The 23,596-nt window shown below is 37.1% G+C and overlaps 1 protein-coding gene across 1 annotated transcript; it reads right to left on the reverse strand.

The window, feature by feature from the left end:
* Positions 1-7,359: 7,359 nt before the first annotated feature.
* hmx3a (H6 family homeobox 3a) lies at positions 7,360-9,630 on the reverse strand. Its single transcript, XM_016269988.1, has 2 exons — positions 9,018-9,630; positions 7,360-8,614 (listed from the first exon to the last, which is right to left on the reverse strand). Exons 1-2 carry the CDS (start codon positions 9,301-9,303, stop codon positions 8,007-8,009), a joined length of 894 nt encoding a protein of 297 aa, XP_016125474.1. The 5' UTR covers positions 9,304-9,630; the 3' UTR covers positions 7,360-8,006.
* Between the last annotated feature and the right edge of the window lie 13,966 nt (positions 9,631-23,596).

The raw sequence follows: 23,596 nt of genomic DNA on the forward strand, positions 1-23,596 counted from the left end.
ACATTTAACGCTCAATTGACGAAATGTAGCATTGCCTCTGAAAGCCCGGCATAATCAATTAGCAGACTCGATTAAAATCGGTTAATTATTTGACCTTTCTCCTGTTCACCGAGGCGCGATAATACATCGGATAAAAACACTACTGGAGTTTTATCCAGTGGTGGCAATTGTGACAACGTTACAAGACAGTCACCATTATGACAAAAACAGTTCAGTGCTTTATATACTTTCTGAAGTGAGACGTTTTATAAAAGTGCATTTTTTACTAAACCTCAAGACATCAGAAATGTCTATATTGACCAAGGTGGTAACGATTGTCTCATAATAAAAATACAAAGATATATTGGTGGTAGCGGCACTTACCGAGGCAGAAGTTCAGAGGCTGGTGCGGGTTGCAGGACTCTGGTACACCGGGCTCAGAGCAGTAGCAGTCGCCTGAGTCCTCTCCGGCGCTGCAGTCGTCCTCCGATGACACGGACAACGTCCGCTTCCTCGGCTGCGCTTTTGGGCTGTCCTTTCCAGCTGACCGGACTCCCTCGTTGGAGGTGCCCAGAATGGACTGGATCGTGAAGCTTGAAATGGGGGCAGGCGAGCACTTGCTTCCGCTGTCCTCCGAATTATTCATTCTCGCCTCATAACAGTTAAAAAATGTTCTAAAAATGATACAATGCCAACGCAGTAATAAGTTCCGCTATAGAGAGTGTTTTCTTCAAATTTGAAAATGGTTCTTTAAAGCTGTTGGGACGTTCAAAAAAACTTGTTTTTCGTGGGCTCAAAAGTGTTCGAATGCATTCCTCTCCACTTCCACGAGCTCTGGTCTCAAGGCGGGTGGAACGAGCCCTCATTTGCATGTAGGTAAGACCGGCGCTGGCCAATCACGCGCTCAAAGCTCGCCCGGAAATTTCAAATTTGATAAAGGTTGAGTTCGTCAATGGCTCACGAGAGGTGCTGAGCGCTAGATGAAGATTAACTTGGTGCAAAACATTATACTACAGTGCCTAATTTAGTCATTTTAACGCGAAAAGGATGTCAAAATGCAACAGTGCAAACCCGTTTTTTTGGCTAACTGTTAATTACCTTATGATAAACAATAGTATGTTTATAAATAATAGCCTTTGTAATTTTTTTGTAAAATATTATAAACAATAAATGTAAAAAAAGGCCAACATTACCTTTTAATTTACACACTTATATTATATTTAGACAGACAATAAATTCACTGATATTCTTTACTAAATTTAAAAAGTATGACTATTTTATGGTGACTTTATGGGGAGAGGGGCATTGACAGAATTTCCTGCGCGAACTAGGCTATCACATTTGTATAGATTTTAATTATTTTATTTTTATCCTTGTTATGAGTTATGCATATTTAGGTGTTTTATTTTGCATGATAAGTTATTTAGTTTATTAGTTTAAGCTTATTTAGTTAAAATAGTTCAATGCATTGTTGTTTTATTGCATGCCTGTTTTTTATTTTTAATACATTTTTTATATTTTTATTATTGATTACAGATGCTGGAGAGGCCGAATTTTGAATAAAAGTCATCGTGTGGCCTTCCATTGTACCACCTGTGCTATTACTAGTACATTTTGCGGTAACAAATTTATAATAATACTAAGAGTCTAAATATGTTGGTATATTAACATTCTATAATTTAAGGACAGGGTTAGGAAATGTAAAATATAGTGATCAAAATGCCATCTCATACAGAGCATAATTGTATTTCGCACAACAAAATAAACAACTGCTGTTTTTTCCACTGTGAATTTACCCCAAACGCTTTACAATGCACTTGTCACGGTCTAGCTGTAGGCTGGTCAACATTATTTTGCCCTTTTACCTCACAACTTGACTACTTGACGGACGTTTGCCTGCAGAATATCACTGTAACGAGAAATTACAATCAACATTTTAATAGCTTTCTGTGAAGTACTGGATGTATAATTATTCATTGTCATGTACGTGCCTCTGGTTTTCCACTTTGATAAATTGTGATTATTATTGCTTCTAATTTCAGTAATTTCCTGCTTGCTTATATCGACATAATATTTTTCTGCTTACAGGATAACGAGCTTATTTTTTTATTCATTTATTGATCTTAAGATTTTTACTTGTATTGGAGGCTCATGTGAACAGGCCTCTGAACTATAATTAAAACAAATGTAACAATAACTTTAATATAAAGCTTGTTTGTCCGCTTCAAAAGATTGTCACACTATTTGACCATGCAATTAAGAGCTTAAGTGATCCAGAAGCACTTTTTAAACAGGTTTTACTGTGGACTGTGATCCTCACACAAACTCACTGCACAGACGTCTATGCTGCTGATCCATAGAGGTACCTTTGTTCATGACTAGAGTTTTAGGCATCTCAAGCACATGCTTGGAGTTCTCAAGTTCATGCCTACAACAATAACCAACCTCATAATCACAAGTCATCTGAATCCATGGTTTAGTTCAAAATCATATATCTTATTAAACAGTCGTTTTAAATTCCACTAGTCTTGTGCTATAAATGGCAAATTGGTCAAATAATCCAACACACAGTCTAGGAACTAATAATGGATCCTATCTCATTTTTCTTGAAAATAATAAACTCATTCCACGTCCATTATCTCCGTTTAAGAATTAATTTGATCATTATGGTGGGCTAATCTACTGCCTCTGCGGGCCGGCTAGAGCGGGCAGGACCCTGTTTAATTGATTGACTAATTGATTGGGGGTGTGCGCTCGCCCTACCCCTGACTCGTGTCTCGAGGGCAGCTGTGGCTCTGCCACATTAGCTCTCGTTAGCGTTTTCTAAAGGCTGGCGACACTTAACAAATGCTCTGGCTTTGTCGTGGTGACAGCGCGCGGACACCTAATGGACCAGAGGGAGCCAGGGTTGAGCGATCCCGACTACAAATTTCAAAGGTCGGGAATAATGCCCTGCACACATGAGTCTCCCAACCATAGACTAACTGGGCCATGCCAGTTCAAAACAGTTACAATGTTCTTTTCCTTTCTTTCTTTTTTTAATTTTTTTATTATAATTATATATGTATTATTTTTGTGATGGAAAATGTAGATTTAGTAAAAATAACCTACTAGCAAGAACATTTTATCTTAAAAGATCCATAGCCATACGCAGAGTGTTTATTAACCACTGATGAATCTTAATTTTGAAGAGCGTCTGTTTACAGTGTACCTATGGCTAGAACGAAAACATATCAATGGGTGTTAGTTTGGTCTAGTAAGACCCTGGACGTACGACACGTGCACCATATACATGATGATGGAAACGATGTGGTTGAAGTGTCACAATCTGCAACTGTTTTGAACGGTTGTTAAAGAGACCTATTGTGAGCGACCATATGCCCACATATAGCCATTTAGTGCGTAAAATATGAGGGTCTAGTTCACAGCGGCCCTACGATTTATGGCGCATTCACATAAGGCGTGAAATCCGCAATGATCGTTAAAGAGCCGGTTTTATACGCTGCGCTTGTCAGCGTCAGCCGATGCAGGATGGCTTAAAGGCCGTTTAGACATATTAAACAAAAACAATAGGCCTACACCAGAAATGTAGCCCCTTCACCTATTATATATTCTACATGTTTGGGGAGGAGGGAGTGATATTATCACAATTTTCTTTGAAAGCTGTTTAAATAGGTTTGAAAAAGAGCATTAGTGCGTGTGTGCAGTTAAGGCGCGTTTAATCCAAAAAGTTGTTTCTGTTATTGATTATGAGCAATATTTATCTATGTGTTTCACAAATACCTAGACAGGTGTAGCGTGATGAACACCCAGCGATTGTGGGACAATCTGTCACGCGTTCACAAAGCTAAACATCTTTCAAATCCGGCAGAACAGGCGTTTTTGCACGTGCTGTCAGTGCATGCGGCAGACAGCAATGACCGAACATACACATCGAGCTCTGGCAAAAATGCTTTCCGCTAGAAAGACAGATGAAGTCATGGACGCCTTTGATCTGAAAATCAAGCTTCAATAAATATCAAACAAAGGGCCCTTTACACGTGTGTATTATGATATATGGCATGTCCAACTTTAAGATAAGGAAATTACCAGAGAAAATTATATCAATAAATTTTCTAAGTATAAACGCTGATTATGTTTCGATTTTCATTCAAGATTCTGAGACTGGTCTTTTTATTTTTTCTAAAATGGTTTTGCAGAGAGAGAGAGAGAGAGAGAGCGAGAGAAAGAGAGCAAGCAAGCAGGCGGGAAGCTCAAGCCCTGGAGGTGTACAATTTATGTAATCTACGGCTTGGAAATGAATTGGGTAATTTATTGGAAAACAGAAAGTCAAGAAGATTGGATCAGTATAGTTCAACCAAGGGCTTCTATTCATCAAGATCCAATTAACAACCTAACCATTGAGTCTTAATGGGTTTCCAATCTACTGCTCTGATATACTCATCAATCCCTGAGGGAGAAATTAAGCGAATCGACCGCCCCTCGGCGTTGTGGTGTCATTCCTCTCCGCAACTATATGTCAAATTAAAAACACAATTAAAATTTAAACTGTTTCAATCAGAGACTGCCCCGCAACCTATGTTTCACTTAATATAACTTTGATGAAAATCTGATGCTCGCTTTCAATCACAAAGGCAAATGGGAAAGGTGGGGCAAAAAAGAAGATATCCTTTTCCCTGAATAACACCAAAACATTTCGAGAAAGTAATGAGCAAAGATAGGCCCGCTCCCTCTCAAGCGTTATACACGGGATTGAGTTCACGTTCTCGTCGTCTATTGTGGGTAAATGTGCTTTGCAGAGCGCTGAAAAACATTTTCCCCTACACAGCGAAAGATAATTCAATAGGGCAGATGATAGTCCATTTTGTCAGCCTCATCCTGTGACGCAGTGAGCTGCTATCCTTTCCGCTCGAAAATGTGAGGTCGGCTAACTAAACGTATTGTGTTTTATCGAAATTGTTAAATCACCGTTCCGTCCGTTTTGAATAGCCCAGGCTTTGATTAGCTGACAACCCCGTCATATTCACAAAGAAAACACTATTGCGCAAATAGGAATAATCACATAGCCAGAAAGAGATGACTTGTGAACAAATTATGGGAGGGGATTGTTTAAATACAGGTTGTATGCACTCTTTGTTCAAACTCTTGTTCTTCTATATGCTATTCTCTGTCTTCTATGTTAATGCGCAAAGAGCATTTTATCTGTTTACCCCACCTCCCTTCTTTGCATAAAGATATGGTCAAATGGAAATTATCGAGTGATAGGCTATGTATTTTTTTCAGTTTATGACAGTGGATCAAGGTCATCAGTAAGCCATCAGGGAAAAAAAAGAACAGTTAACAATGCCCTTGATTTGAAACAATATTTTACAGACGTTACCCGATCAATACTCGACAGGCGATAATGCCTCTGCGATCTATTAATTCACGGTAATGGGCTCGTGCTGAGCTTGCATTATATTATACGTCAATATAGGCGTTATGATTATTAGGCGGCGGTATTTGAATGTGCTCTTGGCTGAGTGCTCAGACCCAACGCAGAGTTGATTTCGACTTTACAGAGGAAGAGTGTAATAGGAAGACCAATGCTTGTCGATGAGCCTGACTGACCCATAAAGTTCTCTCGATACTGGTCCATGTTTATACCATTTTATACATTTAGTTTTAGTAAAAGGCTTATATTCAAACGCACGACGGAAATAGCCAACATGTTGCCTGTAGACCTTCTGTGGGCTAATTGTTGTGACAAACTGCTAAACTTCATTTAAATCATTTAAATATTTCTAAAAAATAATAATAAGGCTCGAATCTTAAGCCTTTAATTATTTGAGGTATCTGAGCATTTTAGACGAATCGTTTTAAAGAAGAGTTGTTAATTATTTGTTGTTGTTTTTGTTATTGTGCACTGGGAAAAAATGATACTAATTTTTTTTAAGGTAAGTGGTTGCAAACAATTTATTTTAGCTACATTTAAATTTTAAAAAATGTTGAAAGTTAGTCAACTAAATTTGTTTATTGAAATGTAGCTCAAATAAACTGATTGCAACCACTTACCTTAAAAATTTTAGTAAATTCAATGAATCCTTTTTTTTCAGTGTGGTTAATAATAATAATAATAATAATAATAATAATAATAATAATAATGGTATTATACATTTTTTTTATGTTGTTGTTATATAATTTAGTTGTTGTCTAACCTCTTAAACTCAAGTCAATAATATTATTTCCATTGGCTTAAGGTTTGTAGCTACAGTTAATGGGTCGTGTTTCAATTTTTGCACGCGTTTCACAGCACCAGCAGTAAACTCACTACTTGCGTTTACCACGCTTTTATACACTTAAACTACAACGCATAACAAATGAGCACAGTTTTTACTCTTCCGCCTCTATCTCTCTCACTCACACACACACACACACACACACACACACGCACGCACGCATACTCTTACAATGAGCGGTAAAACTCTTAATGCAATTCCGCCAGCTCTCACCGATAATTCTACTGTCTTATTGACAACGCGATTTTGCAAAACATCCGCCAGATTTAATGGTGCACCTGCTTGTAATTGAGATGGTAATGGGTATTTCAGCTTGTTGAGGCGTAAGTGAAACAATTCCGGTTTTGCTGCACGGTTAAATTAGCTCATCGTTTTTTATGTCATAATGCTGTAACTAAAAAAATAATGATTTTATTTTTAACATTATTTTACTTTCTTTAATGTTTAGGAAAGCGCACTGAAAAAAATACATGGTTTATTCATAAATAAACTAATTAGCCCACTTAATGATTTAATTAATAAATTATTTATATATTAATTTATTAACATCCCTTTAAGCATATTTCGATGTTTTGAAATGCACAGAATTATTTCCATATCATTTTAAAATTGTTAGGCTATATACACACATCGAGCCTCCTAGTTATAACTAAAAGTATTATATGGGGGTTGTGCGATCTTAGCCTATGTCAGTTTTGTCTCCCATGTTTATTTCTTAATTTGTATATAGCCTATATTATTTCCTGAAAATCATATTTTATCACTATTCACGCAAGTGCATTAGTCATTCAACATGTCCAAATTTATACATGAGCATTATAAATTGTGAGACATCAAAGAAGCCTTCTCGTTCTTCGCCTCAACACAACAGTCGTGCCACAAAGTCAGGTTAGTCACTCAAGACATGTAGACTTTAATAGTCTCCGTTTATTTCACAACAGAATTTAGCAATACAATGTAAAAAAAAAAATAATAATAACGTAGCTATTACTGTACAAATGACACCTTTCCTCATTTTGGTTCGTTATATCTGTACATGTACATATACATCTGTAAATAATATAGACAAAAGTAAAAGTCTTTATTCTTCGTGTTTGTGTGTTTTCAGTTTAACTGCAACTTCTGTCAGTATAGCCTATGATTGTCCATTGAACGCGGGACCAAAATCGTTTTCAGCGGTTATCTTCTCAACCTAAGAACTGTTTGGTTAAGAAAATGTGTCTAAAATAAAGAGTTTCAAAAAGAATATTTTGCCTTAATATATAGATCATACACAGTAGTATTGCACATCCGTGTTTAGGGCTGTGTGATTTTTTTTCCTGGGCTATAAAGAAATTAAACCATGGGTATAAAGCCTTTCCTTTGACGTGGTAACAAGTTGATCTGTGATATTCATAGATAAACCGTAGCAGTTATTATAATAATAATAATAATGACAATAAATTAACGAAGTCATTATAATTCACCACCAACCAACATCAACATTAGAAATGTAGGCCTCTAAACATTCGTCTTTATTCATGTGTAGTTTTATGGGTATTTTTATGAGTTATATAAAAAAAAATGTAGGGCTCAAATGCATGATAGTGCGTCTTTGTACATTTTTTTTCTTTTCTTTCTTTTTTAATTATTTTCTAAACAAAAATAATTCGTCTCTTTGTTTCATTTCCCCCTGTTCTCTTTCCCTCTTCCGAGTCTTTGTAAAATCGTTTTAGTTACATAGTTACATAGAAAAGTCGTCCCTCGTCCTCAAACCGGTCTGAGGAGGGGCACGGAGGTGACGATGGGATGCGAGTAGTAAACCGGATGAGGGAAAGTGAGCAGCGGCTGGCTCACGGGCACGTTGCCCGCTGTGTTGGAGCTCTCAGAGGCCGAGTTCTCGTGGTACAGGATGGGTACTCTCACAATCCTTTGCGCCGCTGCGTGGCTTAGATTGGCGGCCTCTAGCTCTGCGGCTAGCTGACGTTTCCATTTGTTTCTGCGGTTCTGAAACCAGATTTTGACTTGGGTCTCTGTGAGGTGAAGCGAGGCAGCAAGGCCCGCGCGCTCTGAGCTGCTGAGGTAGCGTTTCATGTCGAAGGTGGACTCCAGCTGGAACACCTGACTCCGCGAGAACACCGTGCGAGTTTTCTTTTTCCGGCAAGGTTTCTTGTCCGCGCCGTCATCGCTCTTCTTCCAGTCGTCCAAGGCGCCTTCTTTTTTACCCTCTTCAGTGTCGCTCTCCTCGAGGACGATCTCGTCTCCACTTTTGTTGTCGTCTTCATCGTCCTTGGCGTCCGGGTCTGATTTGAGCACGAGCTCAGGTGAATCTCGGTCGGTGCCTGTGATCGGTGAGGAGGCTCTCGCTTTCTGTGCTGCTACAGTAGGAGAGCTCAAATTAGCATTCGTTTTCTTTCAGAAACATATTCATATCAAGTTTCACAGGTCGCGTCACTTTGCCACATGACAGGTGCAAACAAGTGTGGATCGTACTGTCCAAATCTCAGTGTTTTCAAACTTAAGCATCGCATTTTAAAAGAACGACCATTTCAAAACATTACAATGTTATATTTAAAGAACGTAAACGGCGTATGCAAATTGCTACCTGTATGCTTATATTATTTATAATATGTCCGGAAACATTTTTCAAACTATGGGCTAACTTGGATCTAATCAACATTGCATACGTGTGCACCAACATTTGTTATCACAACCACGCTATTATTTATGATAAATCAATGCACGCTACACAAAAAGCAGTCATGAGAGCTCAAACCTTACCTTCTGTTCTGTGAAGATGCGCAGATGCACTGAGCGTGTACGGGTACCACCACGCCGAGGCACGCTCAAGGTAAGCCGGTAACGCAAAGCGGTGGGTCGGCAACTCAAAGCGAGGAAAGTTTAATTCCCCAACCTGAGAGAGCGAGAAGCTGCCATCAAGTCCTGCTTTAGTTGATGCCAAAATAGGCTTAGGCTTTGACGGCTTACTGTCAGAATTAAGAAGATTTTTAATGAAAAACGGAGAGTCTTTCGCCGAAGCACATGTATCCTGGGTTGTTTCGGGCATGTTGGTTTGAAATTCGGGCTAATAATATATTTTGAAAATTGCTAAAAGTCTTTTTTCTTTTTTAAAACCTGTTAACAGTTTGAAGGTCCTTGGTAAACTCTTCCAGTAGTGGGAACTTAAACGCGGTTGTTTACGGTCAGCACTGACGTTAAAACGAAAGACAATAATGCGGAGCGAGATAAACAATATTAATCTTGCTGATCATCTTCCGAGAGTTCCTTGGTGAAAATGATGCTCACCGCGTCTGTCTGGCGCCAGATGCTAATGATGAAATAAAAATGTCACCCGAGTTAAATGCAGAAAGTATACGGCGATTGGGCACGTACAATAGCAAATGGGATGAAGGGAGAGATGGGAAGTGGAGAGTCTGGAGAGAGGAGGGGCCTCCCAGGCTCTTCGCGTTGGCTGCTGGGCTGAGAGTTCTCTCCTGTTATTGGTCTTATATAGTCCAATTAGGTGGCAAATGAGGACGGACCATTAACACAAAGGAACAAGGATTTAGTTCAAGCGGTGCGCAGATGAAGGCAATAGCGAAAAGGTGGTTTAGGCCACGAGCATTGCAAAGTTACAGTTGACTTTTTATCAGTGCATCTCTAAAAAGTCGATTACAGACGTTCTACATTTATTTGGGCAAAAACCCTTGATACACAGGCGTACACAACTGCAGTTAGGGACAAAGATATGGAATTGCACAAATACATTTGAAAAAGTGTCGATGTTGCAAGAAAATTTGATTTTCTTTTTTTCGCATAGTATATAAAACAAATAAAGTAAAGCATAAGTCCAACCCTATAATTTGCTCAAGTAGCTATACTTAAAATGCATTTGTAGTTGCTATATTAAAATTGTAATATTGTATGAAACCCTTTTGACTATAATATTGTAAACAATATGGAAAACTATTTTGTTTCTTTTTACATGTAAAGCATATCGCGAATGCAGTGTCCATATACTGGTAAATCTCTTTCAGATGATTTTTTTCTCTCTAAAATCAGGCGTATTTATTTATTTTTAAAGCTTGCCATGCCAGCCTTTTATAAGTCTTTTAAAAAATAGTTGAAATCATTAGGCTGTTTCATTAAAATCGTCCATTCATCCATTCTTTATAAGCATTACTGTTTTAAACTCAAATATTTAGTACGTTCTCATTGCAACCAATTTAAATGTTCAATCCATTTGTTACTTTTTAACTCTTTCCCGTGCGCAGAGTTCTAAATATGAATGGATTATGAACTTCATTGCATTCGTTTGTTTTAAAGTTAAGTATTACTTTACAGTTTAACACAATAATCTAAAATCAGGCGTATTTATTTATTTTTAAAGCTTGCCATGCCAGCCTTTTATAAGTATTTTAAAAAATAGTTGAAATCATTAGGCTGTTTCATTAAAATCGTCCATTCATCCATTCTTTATAAGCATTACTGTTTTAAACTCAAATATTTAGTACGTTCTCATTGCAACCAATTTAAATGTTCAATCCATTTGTTACTTTTTAACTCTTTCCCATGCGCAGAGTTCTAAATATGAATGGATTATGAACTTCATTGCATTCGTTTGTTTTAAAGTTAAGTATTACTTTACAGTTTAACACAATAATAAAAAAAAACTACAAAACAAAACACAAAAGGTCATGAGGTCATATTTTTGGTGCCACTAAATGTTGAGTTTGCTGGGGAGCAACATATCGTCACTTTAAAAACATCAGTGAACACATGGACTATCATCAAGTTCCCAGCGTTGTCCATCTTTAATCAAAACCGTTTCTTGTTGGTGTAGTCTTGTGAAAACGATCATTTTGATTCTATAAGTGAATTGAACGCCACACGTCACTGATTTAACAAGGCGAGGGCGTCCTCTACGGGTTATAAAGAATTACTGCATGCTTAAAAACAGACAGTTAGCCAAGTCAGCAAACCAATAAAATCCATCTTGTTGCTGTAAAATGATTCAAGCACTTTGACAATATAGCTAGATCGACAGAGTAATTTACTCTTGGAGATAAAACGGTGAATATGATAACAATAGCATTATTATTATTATTATTATTATAGTAATAGCATATTTAAAGTGCAAATGCATGGGAGTTACAACTTAATCAAAACTGCTGTCACGTCTGATTATGATATTATTGATTGCTGTTTTCTAGTTTAACTTTGATTTCTAAAGTGGTGACATGAAACAAAACAGACCATGGCTTTCTAAATACCAATGTTATTTTTAGTGTAAATAGGATTCGTCTTATTATGTCGAAATAGTAAGCTAACATTTAATATAGGATAATGCAGACATTGTCCAAAGACAGAGAGTCGGTTTGATTTAAAGCAGCCTAAATCATTTGTAAGACGCTTATTATATCAGACAAAATAAAGTGTAGACCAAGTAAAATATACCATGGAACAGTTAAAACAGTCTTTTGATCATTTATATGTGTACTTTCACTGCATGTTTATCATCAAAATATACGATCAAATCAATCGTTCCCTAGCGCCATCAGGTGTTAGGTTAAATGGTCAATGGTGTTACTCATGTACAGATCCATTTTTATGCAAAGTTGTCATTATTTGTAAGATTGTTTTATTAATTATTTGAAATTACAATTACTAGAAATATCTCTCAAAAATGAAAAAAGAGAGATTTTTGATGGCAGCCCCCCTCTACAAAAATACATAGGCATGTTATAAACACAAGGCTTTTTTTCTAGTAGTCTACCTTACATATGGAAAAAAAAATACAGATGTTTTATTACCAAAACAGTAATGAGATTTAGAGGGTCTAAGGCAGGCCTAATTCATTCAGTGTAAGCAGCGCACAAATGGTTCACACAAAGAATTTTATCCGTGAATGTTGCTACACACAAACCTATTAGAATCAGTGTTCGCTGCATGCCTTTATTGGGGGCTTGTGCCATGTAGGCTATGTGTAGATATTTCATATTAGTCTTAGTCCCGGCTCTTTGTGTCTCTCTGCCTGGTGGGAAGATATAATGTTCCCTGACTTTTAGATTATTTATTTCAGAGCGTGGAGTTATTGATTATTTCACCGAGAAAATGACGAATGGCAGAATGGAATGACACGGTCAGCAGGTTCTATTAAAGAAATGATAGTATTGCTCATGGTTTGTTAAAAGGTCCAGTTTAGATACTTTATAGGTTTACATCCATCATCGTCTAACGACCCCGGGAGATGAGAAAAGCGCGCCGCGCGACAATGACCCGACGCCGCTAACTTCGCGCTGTAATTGCCCACGTATTATATATAGATTTTTGTTTTGATATCTTGTGAGTTTCTCTCGTCTGGTCGAAATTGTGATAAAAGACATGAGTATAATATCGAAAAGCACCACACGGTGAAAAATGGGCGAGGAGGTATTCGAAACCTTTAACTCTTGGATTGTGCGCCTGTTGGATCTTACGCCAATGTGTTAGGTCAACTATGACATCACTATAAAAATATTAAATAATCATGTTCATGCGAATTATTTTTAAAGGTCTGTTTTGATAATTGTATTTAAATTTGGCATCACCATATTTATTGTAGATAGATGTAGATATATTAGCCTAATTGATATAGATTTATTACAGATTTAGATGGACTGATCATTATAAGAGACTTCAATACTGCCACACTAATAAATTGTATGGCTTGAATGCACCTTAAGTTGCTTTCTATAACAGTATATATGCCAAATGCATGAATGTAAATAAGCTAAAAAATGTTTTCTAAGCAGCATTATTAGCACACTTAGTCTAAACCCTGATCTGTTTAACCGACTTGTACGAAATGACCACATGCTCTTTCCCAGTGCATTAATGTCCGGCACTATTGAAACGAGGCATTAAAAGCTTGAAGGTCAGGCTGCTCGTCTCACTGTAATACACACAATGGATTTAAACATGGCATTTAAGTTGTAAAGGACTGACTGTGGCCTGGCCCTGACCTGGCCCACCTTAATTGGGATGGCGAAGCTATTGATTGGCTTAGAGATAGTTAGAGGCTCTGAGTTACAGCGTGATTAGCCAAGTATCAAAGAGCTGCTTTTATATGCTCATTGGGCGCGGAGAAAAGGGCAGAATTCAATGTCACTTTGAGGGTGAGAGGAAGCTCTTACCAAGTGGGTCACAGGTCAGTTCACGTCCATCAGGACCATGGTTGTCCATCCACGCTCATAGGATACTATCCACAGAATTTTGTTGTTGAATTTTGTTTTGACCCCCACTGACTCGCTGTATGGACAAAAACAATTCTTGAGTTTATTTTTGGTGAACTAGCCCTTTAAAGACTGATAAAGAATAGAAAAGGCAATTTAATTACATGCACGGTTGTGAAGATATGTGTTTAAGGTAGGAGATTCAAGAATGTGGTATCTGATGTAACACCTCGTGAACCATAAATGTTGCTTACAGGTACAGAGATGTTCAACAGGTTTCCCTGACCCTCAGTGTCCTACATTGATGCAATGATCTGTGTCTTCCTTGTGCCAACCAAGAGCTAAAAGACCCCATTCATTCTTTCTGACATGGCTGAATCTGTGGAATGGCTTTGCAGCACCTGTCCAGATTCTCACACACACACACACACACACACAGGTGATGCCTTCCGTAGAAAAGCCAGGTGTGAGCGTTCTTGGGCCAAGCATTCTGACTGTGTGTCATTACAGTGCTGTGATCGGGTTGAGGCAGCAGTGGCTTCTCATCAGTGTCTAAGGGGAGATAGAGATATGGAGCCCGTTACAAATGGCCCAAATGCTCAGGCTCTGAGGAAGCCCATCAATAAAGCAATTTGGGGGGGGGGGGGGGGGGGGGGGGGGGGGAGAAGGAGGCGGAATGGAGAGTGAGCTTGTTATTTGTTATTTAGATGAGTGTAGGGGTATGAGGGGAGGGGGGAAGCTCTTTAATGAGCTGATTATTGCTCGTTGTTTGGAGCCGAGATGGTGAGCAGTCACTCAGAGCCACTTATGTGGCCATAGCAACCAACCTTTCCTGACTAGAGGAAACAGAGAGACGCGTCGTAATGGGGCGGATTAATCAAACAAACCGAGTACAGTAATTAAAATGGGTCATTTATAGGAGCTTTAATTTCATTGTCATGTCCTCAGATACAAGCTTACATATAAATACTTCAACATTATTAATTGTATTATTGTCATTAGCTATTAAATATGCATTTTAATTAAAATGAGTACTAAAGCTAATAGCAGCTGTCATGCTCAGGAAAGGGATCTTCATAGGGAATATCATAGATTTAAATATCATTCTATTCTATTCTATTCTATTCTATTATTATAGTATTATGAATATCATTATATTTTATACATATATAGTGTTTTGCCCTAGGTGCACTTGCGCATAGTTTTTCAGGTAGCTTTGCAAGTAGGTTTCTTGAAGCATCAGAGACGTTGCCACAGTTCTTCTGGATTTAGTCTACCTCAGATATATATATATATACTAGTGCTGTCAAATGATTAATCGCATCCAAAATAAAAGTTTTTGTTTACATAATATATATATGTGTGTACTTTGCATATTTATTATGTATATATAAATACACACATACAGTACATATTTTGAAAATATGTATATTTATTTACATGTATATATTTATATTCATATAATTTATATTATATATAAATATATTTAATATATATATACATAACATATTTTTCTGAAATATATACATGCATGTGTGTGCATTTATATATGCGTAATAAATATGCACAGTACACACATATTATGTAAACAAAAACTTTAATTTTGGATTAGATTAATTGTGATTAATCGTTTGACAGCACTAACACACACACACAAACACACACACACACACACACACATTCTTTAGATCCCATTCTTTACAGGTCTACAGGCCTATTTACACACACATAAAAATATATTAAATTATATTTATATAACAATATAAACAAGAATAATAAGAAATATTATAGACAATAAATAAATGTAAATAAGGATATTAAATATAGCGACATATGATATATATATATACACACACACACACACACACAAACATATATCATGAATTTATGAATTAAAAAAATATTTATATTAATTTAGTATACACATTATTTTGCTGTTAAATACAATTTACAATTTTAAATATCTTACATTTATTCATTCATTCATTCATTTATTTATTTTTATTTTATTTTAAAAAAATAGTTTATTTATATATTTTCATGATCAACATGTTAACCTCATCAGCAGCCCAGTGACATTATAGACAAATACGTTTGTCCAGAACACCAGTACAGATTCCCAGTGCAGGTGTAGGATGACTTCTATTTGTCAGCCAGCCTGTCAAGATAAAATCTAAACCTCAAACACTGAGAGTGAATGAGATGCTATCAGCATGGACACAGAGAATAAAGATCTCCTAGCTCCCTACATAATTAAGCAGCTACTACCACCGCTCAAAGAGAGCAATGAGAGGGGGCCGTCTTAGAGAGGAGAAAGAGAAATAAAAGACAGCGACAGACTTCTATGGAAAAGTACTCATGACTGACATTCACAGGGATCTTATACTAAAAATGAAACTGGCTAAATAAAGCCTACTACACTTGTACGGCTTAATAGAAAAATCGAATGATATCCAGAGGAGAATAGAATTCATCTTGAATTAAAGATTAAAAGCCCTTGTTAGTGTCACCACACAAATCCATTTGAGATGAGACTCTTTTTATTCACCTCACATCATCCGTTCTTCATGACGGCCATATTGGATCTCACATCTGATTTGTGCCAGAGTCCTGGGGGCAGAGGGGCATTTTCTCCCCATAAATATCAGTCTAGCCCCACATGGACCACAAATCAATGGCAAACAAATTTAAATTCTGTTCTCTCCCCTTGCTATAACTATCAAATACACACACACACAACCACTGAAGAATGTAATTAACAGCTTTATAAAAGATATAGACATGTCATAGGTTAGATGCTAAGTATATTTAAAATTAGCAAATAAATATTACTGAGTACAGACATAGGTGTACGAATCAGACAGAGGCACTTATTTTAATTACCTTCATTTATATTTAGAATAAATTATGATGATAGCCCTAATAGGTGATGATAATGACTAGCTGGATGATGATGACAATAAGCATAGATGACTATGACGATAACTAATCTTTGTAATTGTGTATTTTCTTACAGTATATTAAGTATTTCTGAAACCAAAATGAATCTATACAAAGCAACAGGTATAATACAGGCTTAAAATCTTGATACTGTTTTCACAAACCCAGGAGTGAATCCAGGCCATGTTTAATAATATTTCTCTTGTTGTGTGTCAATTTCAAGCTGTCACTCTCTCCAGATGAAAGTGTACTATACGAGACACAATCTGTTATGCGGTCAAAATGAAGCATTGATTATTTGTAAAAACATAAGTGCAAATCAAATCAGTGCTCCTAGGAAAAGATATATGGCCACCCAACATGCACACACATGAAAAGTGAGCCAATTATCGACCAATTGATTTTATGCACTGCACATTTTTCCCTCTGCTTTAATTCTCAATGCTCTAATTCTGCTCTAATTCGTTCAGTGTTAAGACCATTCTTTCTTTTCTGTTCTCAGTGGCAGTGACTATATCCTATGCTGCCATAAAGCCCTTATTCCCTGGCTCCAAATGAAACCTTTCCCTCGACCTCTTATATATTTTGTTCTCTATTTCACTTTAATAGCACTAAAATTGGTTACATATTCTTTTACAGTCCCTAGATGCCATTGCGCCCATGTTGTCATTCGATTATTTATAGAAAACTATTACATGCTTACATTAGCAGCTTACTTCCCCCATGTGGCCTACTTTTTTATTTATTTATTTATTTTTTTTAGAAAACCACAAAGCCCATTCTTTACAGGTCTACAGGCCTGCTGTTGTAGTCTTCACTGGACCAAAGATCAAGGTGAAGAAAAGTGCATATGTGTGTGCTATCAGGATGATGTAAAGAAGAAGAAGAGCTGTGAAAGTGTAAGGAGTGATAGGATCTAGAAAAGAGAAAGAGCCAGTGTGATAGAGACAAAGAAAAACAGAAAAGAAGCCTCACAAAACACCAGAACAAAAAGAATAAGAGTCTAAAACAGACACTAAAAGCGTATAAATTGGCCAATAAATGTGTAATTTATACATTTTATATTAATATTCTTATAATTATTAATAGTATATATATATATATATATATATACATTTATCTAAAGTGACATTAAATATATTCATAATTTTACACAGAAAAAAAAATCAGCATAGAAACAATTTTCAATTTACAAATAATAGCAAAGAAATGGCAAGTACCACAATGAATTAAACAAAATTCTTAAGCAAAAAGAATGACATTTTTTCTTGTAAAATTATTTCTTTTGTTTATAACTTTGAAAAATAATTTTTACAGTTTACAAAAGATTTATTTTTAAAATAACTGCAGTTAAAAGAAACTGGGGAAAAAAGTATCACGGTGTCCACAAATGCACAACAGTTTTCTGCATTGATGATTTTTATTTTTTTTTTGCAAATCATCATATTGGAATGATTTCTGAAGGATAAATGAGACACTGAAGACTGGAATACTGGCTATAAATGACTGAAAAACAGGAATAAATTAGATTTTAAAATATATTAAAGTTTCTTTTTTTATATTGTTGTAATAACAATTGTAATAGTATAAGATTTTATATGTGAAGATGAATATAATAAGATAAAGGTCAAATATTTGAGCATTTACTCACATAAAAAAAAAATAAGCAAGTAAATGAATAAATACACAGTTGTTTGACTTTTGGTGGCTGATTAAGTGATGAATAGATTATGAAGTGCGCTGAATAACCTCAGTAGCAAATACCATGATATCTTAATCACAAGAATAGCTTCACCATCAGCCTCCAAAAATGTCAAACAACTGAAAACTCAGACAGATAAATTGATTTATTGGCTTTTGTTTATCTACAGCTCTTTATCTATTCTCTTTTGTTGCTCCTTTACGCGAGCCCCATGTTTGTGTTCATAAACTCCCTACCGCTCCACGGTCCGGTTGATTTGTCAGTGTTGTACAGGAAAAATGCATGTTATTAATGATCTCCCCAACTGGCATGGTACAGTGCGTGTCGTGTTTAAATTCCTCCCCCTATGCATTAGAACAGAGAGGCCCAGCTGCACTAGGCCCAGAGATCGATAAGAGGTCATGGAGGTCGAAGGTCATTCCTCCCTCCCATAATAACCCGGCCACTCACCTCATATGGTGACTAACGAGGCCTACTGGGCACAGTGCAAGATAAGAGCAGCGTTCAGGGAAAGTGAATAATACTAGAATGGCTATTCATTCAGAGGTAATGGAGTACTTCCTTGTTACAGCATCAACTTGTGTGGAGAATAAATCAAACATACTAACCACTGTGATGTGGAAAGCAACCTGGATCTTTGTATAAAAATGACAGTAGAGAATGGGCTACAGAAAACACTAGGCAGAGAGTAATTTCTCCATAGTAAAATATCATGTGGTGCTACAGAAAACAGCTTGTAAAAGAGTCGTAACTGAAACCCATAAGAACAAAATGAACAGGATTAGAGATGCAGAACTTCTGCTCTAGTTTGAAAAAGAGATAAGGAGTCTATTAGACAATGATAAGCTTTTATCAATAATCAATGCTCAATTGGACTGGTCATTTCATTAGTTCTCATTAACCTGAGATGCCCTTTGTGCCTGGATGCTATCTAATTTTTGTAATATACATAGTCAACCAGGCAAGAACAGCATGTGCACACAATAATAAATTAAGATTTTAGATTTTACTTATTAAACTTAAGTTTCTGGCTTTGTTTACAACACTTCTAGAAATTGCTTTCTATGGCACCATACTCTATATTTACAGCCTGTAGGTCTTTCTTTCTTCTGCACTACCCAAAATAATGTATTTTGAAAACAACTCTATTATGTCCATATAAATATAGTTGTAGTCCAGTGTTGTTTGGACTTTAAATCTGCGAAATTTACAGTAAAGAATATGACAGATGTGGTTGTTAGTACTTAACAGTAATTAATTAACTGAAAATGTTAAATTACTAAAATCAGTTTTTAAAAAATCTTTATAATGTACTAACAACACCTTAAAACAGATAAAGAGAAAGCCACATGATGAATCCAAGTTCATTACAAGCACAAGCTGAGGTGAATACTTACTGTATATATAGAAGGTGCACGTGTCATACACACAAAACACCATCACGGTAACAGACAATACTAAAAGAATGCAGTAACATTAATTAAACAACATAAGATGCAACAAAACCTTAATGAACATTTCTAGTGTAATTATTACATTTCAATGAAAAACCATCCAATGTAAGCTGTCAATTTGTTTTGTAATTTTTTATTTACTGTAAATTATAGATTATTTATTTTTAACTTCAAAAAATTGTACATTTACCTGCATTTTGCTGTAAAATTACATGAAATGTCCAATTAAATCTCTTAAACTTTTCCACAATATATCGAGTAAGGGATCATAGTTAACTATATATATATATATATATATATACTGTATATATATACTGTATATATATATATATATATACAGTCTTACCATCAAAAATGGTAGTCTGGATCCAGAACACCTGAGAAGCGATGATGCCAACCTTGTCTCAGACGACCACCGGGACAAGACCACAGGAACCAGATGAGTCCTCTGCACAATGTGACTTTGCTGCAGCCTGGAATTGAACTGCTGGTTTCGTCTGGTCAGAGGAGAACTGGCCCCCCGACTGAGCCTGGTTTCTCCCAAGGTTTTTTCTCCATTCTGTCACCGATGGAGTTTTGGTTCCTTGCCGCTGTCGCCTCTGGCTTGCTTAGTTGGGGACACTTCATTTCAAGCGATATCGTTGACTTGATTGCAAATGATTGCAAAGATACTATTTAAACTGAACTGAGCTGGATGATGACATCACTGAATTGAATGATGAACTGCCTTTAACTGAAAAATTAGTGTTTACTATTGTCATTTTGCATTATTGACACACTATTTCCCTAATTAATGCTGTTCAGTTGCTTTGACACAATCTGTATTGCTAAAAGCGCAATATAAATAAAGGTAAAAAAAGATGAGCTGGGTGAACTGTCCCTTCAATATGAGTAAGTACAACCATTTACTTAATCTGCCAAGGTACTTGCAAATTTCATGGAAAAACCATCTTCACCATGTATTCTTGTACGTACAAATGTAACCATTTGTGACAAAAGAGACTAAAACTAAACTACACACTATTCAAATTCAGTGTTAAATCAGCTGATACCAGTACCCCTGCCTGCTTTTTGAGAATTCAAAAGCCATTTCTAATGAATCTCCCTGGTTCAGTGGCCCAGTGTGGCAGGGAGGCACAGGGGTGGTGTCGCTTGATGCACTCCACTGTGTAGAGCCACTGGCTTGTGTAGAGCCGTGTGTTTTAAAGATTTGACAGAAGATGCTCTAAATTATCTGCCTTCAGACAGTGCCATCCATTAGTTCCCCTCTCAGCGCCGAGCATGAAATGCGAGTATTGGGGCAACTGTGCGTTGGGAGATATCATTCAGGACTATGAGCTATGGCCAAGCACTGACAGTCAGGATAAATGCCCCCACTTTTCAGGCTGTACAAATGGCATTTGGCCACAATAATTCAGCAAAGGACAGTTCATTCCCCATCCAGAGCGACTGGACCCAGTCAAAAGCTATTACAGCATCTTCTTTATTAGTGCCTATGGTTTTGGTGTAGAGATCCTCAGATAAATACAGCTAAAATGCCACTTCACTCAGAAATATTGGCCCATTCCTCTGCTGCCTGACTGGGCCCGAATGGCAGCCTGTTTCAGACATTATAAACCTTTCTGAAGTCACACAGCGCTCCTGCCAGCCATCTGTCATGCTGTAAGTACCATCATTTGCAGACCAATAGAAGTGATCAGTAGTTTTCCCCCCAGGCTCCAAGCGAGGCATCATAGTCAAAGGAATTGATTATCACTTTATCATTTAAGTATAGCTTGCTTTGAAGAATAATAACTCACGTTTAAGGTGCCAAATGGCTTTGCATATAGCTCAAAACGCCAGCCATTTAAGAATAATTGTGTAATTCGTCATTTGTGGCGTTGCTTTATAGTTTTTTGCATCTCGGTGAGGCTAAAGAGCTCGACCGAACAGAAGCGTGCTGTCACCTGTGACGTCTGAAAATCTCTCCGGCGATGCTTTAATACGTTACCGGGGATGCGCGCGCGTTCAGACTTCATAAGGTGACAGCGGTTTTATCGTGCGTCGCCTCGTAAAGTCACGTCATCTGTAGGACGAGCCCGACACTTTTATTAAACAGCTATTCACCGCGTGCGCGCCGAGAGATGTGCAAAGATAAATCCTCATGAATAACTGAACTGTCTGTTTGAGGATCGGCGTGTCATACTAAAGTCAGAACGTGATCCAAGCAGCACATAGGCCTAAACAAGGAGGAGGTAAAATGATTGCTTTCAGGATATATATATGTGACTTTTTATTGCGTTATTTAAATTAATACATTGGCTATACATATTATCTAGATAGATAGATAGATAACAGGCTATAGGGCATTTTAATAAATTCGGCGTGTCATACTAAAGTCAGAACGTGATCCAAGCAGCACATAGGCCTAAACAAGGAGGATATATGCTTTCAGGATATATATATGTGACTTTTTATTGCGTTATTTAAATTAATACATTGGCTATACATATTATCTAGATAGATAGATAGATAACAGGCTATAGGGCATTTTAATAAAAATTTTTTTTTAAAGATATAGACATTTTAATTGCAAAACAGCAATAAAATTGTGTGTGCGTATATATAGGCCTATAGGCCTATCTATATAAAGCTGAAGCCTATATATAATGAAACTCAATATATAGCCTATACTGTAATATCCTATTTCATTCTGCTTTCCTAAATAAAGTTTACTCTGCCGTTTGCTTTCGTATGCGGGCATTCCTTTTATTCACATTAGGCCCTATACTTATTGATTTGATTTTGGCACATATTCCAATCAGCTTGGACCAGATTTTTAGAAAATGAGATCTGGCGTTCGACTAAATGAGAATTTCCTGTACGGAGACATTCGCTGGTTCCCGCAGGAAATTAATGATAAAAAAACCGCCCATCTTTGTGTGTGGCGCGCGTATCGCCGCTAATCTGCGCCTTTGTGCAAATGTAACCAGGGCTGCTCTTTGGCAATCGAGCGCAACGCCACGGCTTTGAGAAAAAACACTTGTTCTGTCGCATAATTAGAGATCTCATACCCGCTTTGTGATGGGGGAGAGAGAGGATGGAGGGGGCCTTGTTTGCCCATTTAAAGTGTGATTCAGATAATAGTGTTCTCATCAAAGGTAGCAATTACATTCATTACACAGGCGGCCGCGAGGAAATTAAGTGGCAGGAAAATGAAAAGCTTAATATGTACTTCCTTTATCCTATTTCTTTTCCTTTCACTGCTTCTACACACTCCCCGTGTCGCACTGGGGTGGGGTGGGGGGTTCTAAGATAGGGTCTCTCCAGAAATAAATAGTCTTGGGGGCGTGAAGAATAAATCCAGCCGTGGTCCTCCTTCACCCTTTAGGAGTAATGATTTGGCGTTGGGGCAGCCGTTTCTATAGCTGCGCTCCTCAGGCAGGATTAAAAGCCTTTCTTCGGGGGCTAATGTCCATGGCAGCCTTTAAATGACTCCAGCATATGATTGGAGTCTTAAAAAAGTGCTCAGGGGCCTTCTCCAAATTAATACCCAATTCCTTTTCAGGAGAAAATGAATTGTTTCGCGTTCTATAAAACCACAAACAGCACATAAATCAAGCACTTTGGAGGAGAGAAGGGGCCCGCTCGTTCAAAGGCTTTTAAATGTGAATTAGGGCAGCCGGGGAACTTGGTCTGACTTACCCCCGAGCAGGTGTAGACGGAGCAGCTTCAGACACTCTGCAGATGCTAAATTAAAATGGAGATTGAGAAGGGAGGAAGCTGTAAGCCGGACAAACAAAATGAACCGAATGACTTCATGTCATGACGTCTGTGCAGAGTTTGAATGCATATCAAGCTGTGATCAAATATATGGATACTGTAATTGTAGCCTACGTGAAAAAAGAAAGAAAGAAAGATAATTACGGATGTCAGGCATTTATAATCATATTGCAGCCTCTTTGAACAGACAGACAGACAGACAGACAGACAGACAGACCGATAGATAGATAGATAGATAGATAGATAGATAGATAGATAGATAGATAGATAGATAGATAGATAGATAGA

The sequence above is a fragment of the Sinocyclocheilus grahami genome, unplaced genomic scaffold (genome assembly GCF_001515645.1).
Source record: "Sinocyclocheilus grahami isolate Dianchi unplaced genomic scaffold, SAMN03320097.WGS_v1.1 scaffold54.1, whole genome shotgun sequence".
NCBI lineage: Eukaryota > Metazoa > Chordata > Actinopteri > Cypriniformes > Cyprinidae > Sinocyclocheilus > Sinocyclocheilus grahami.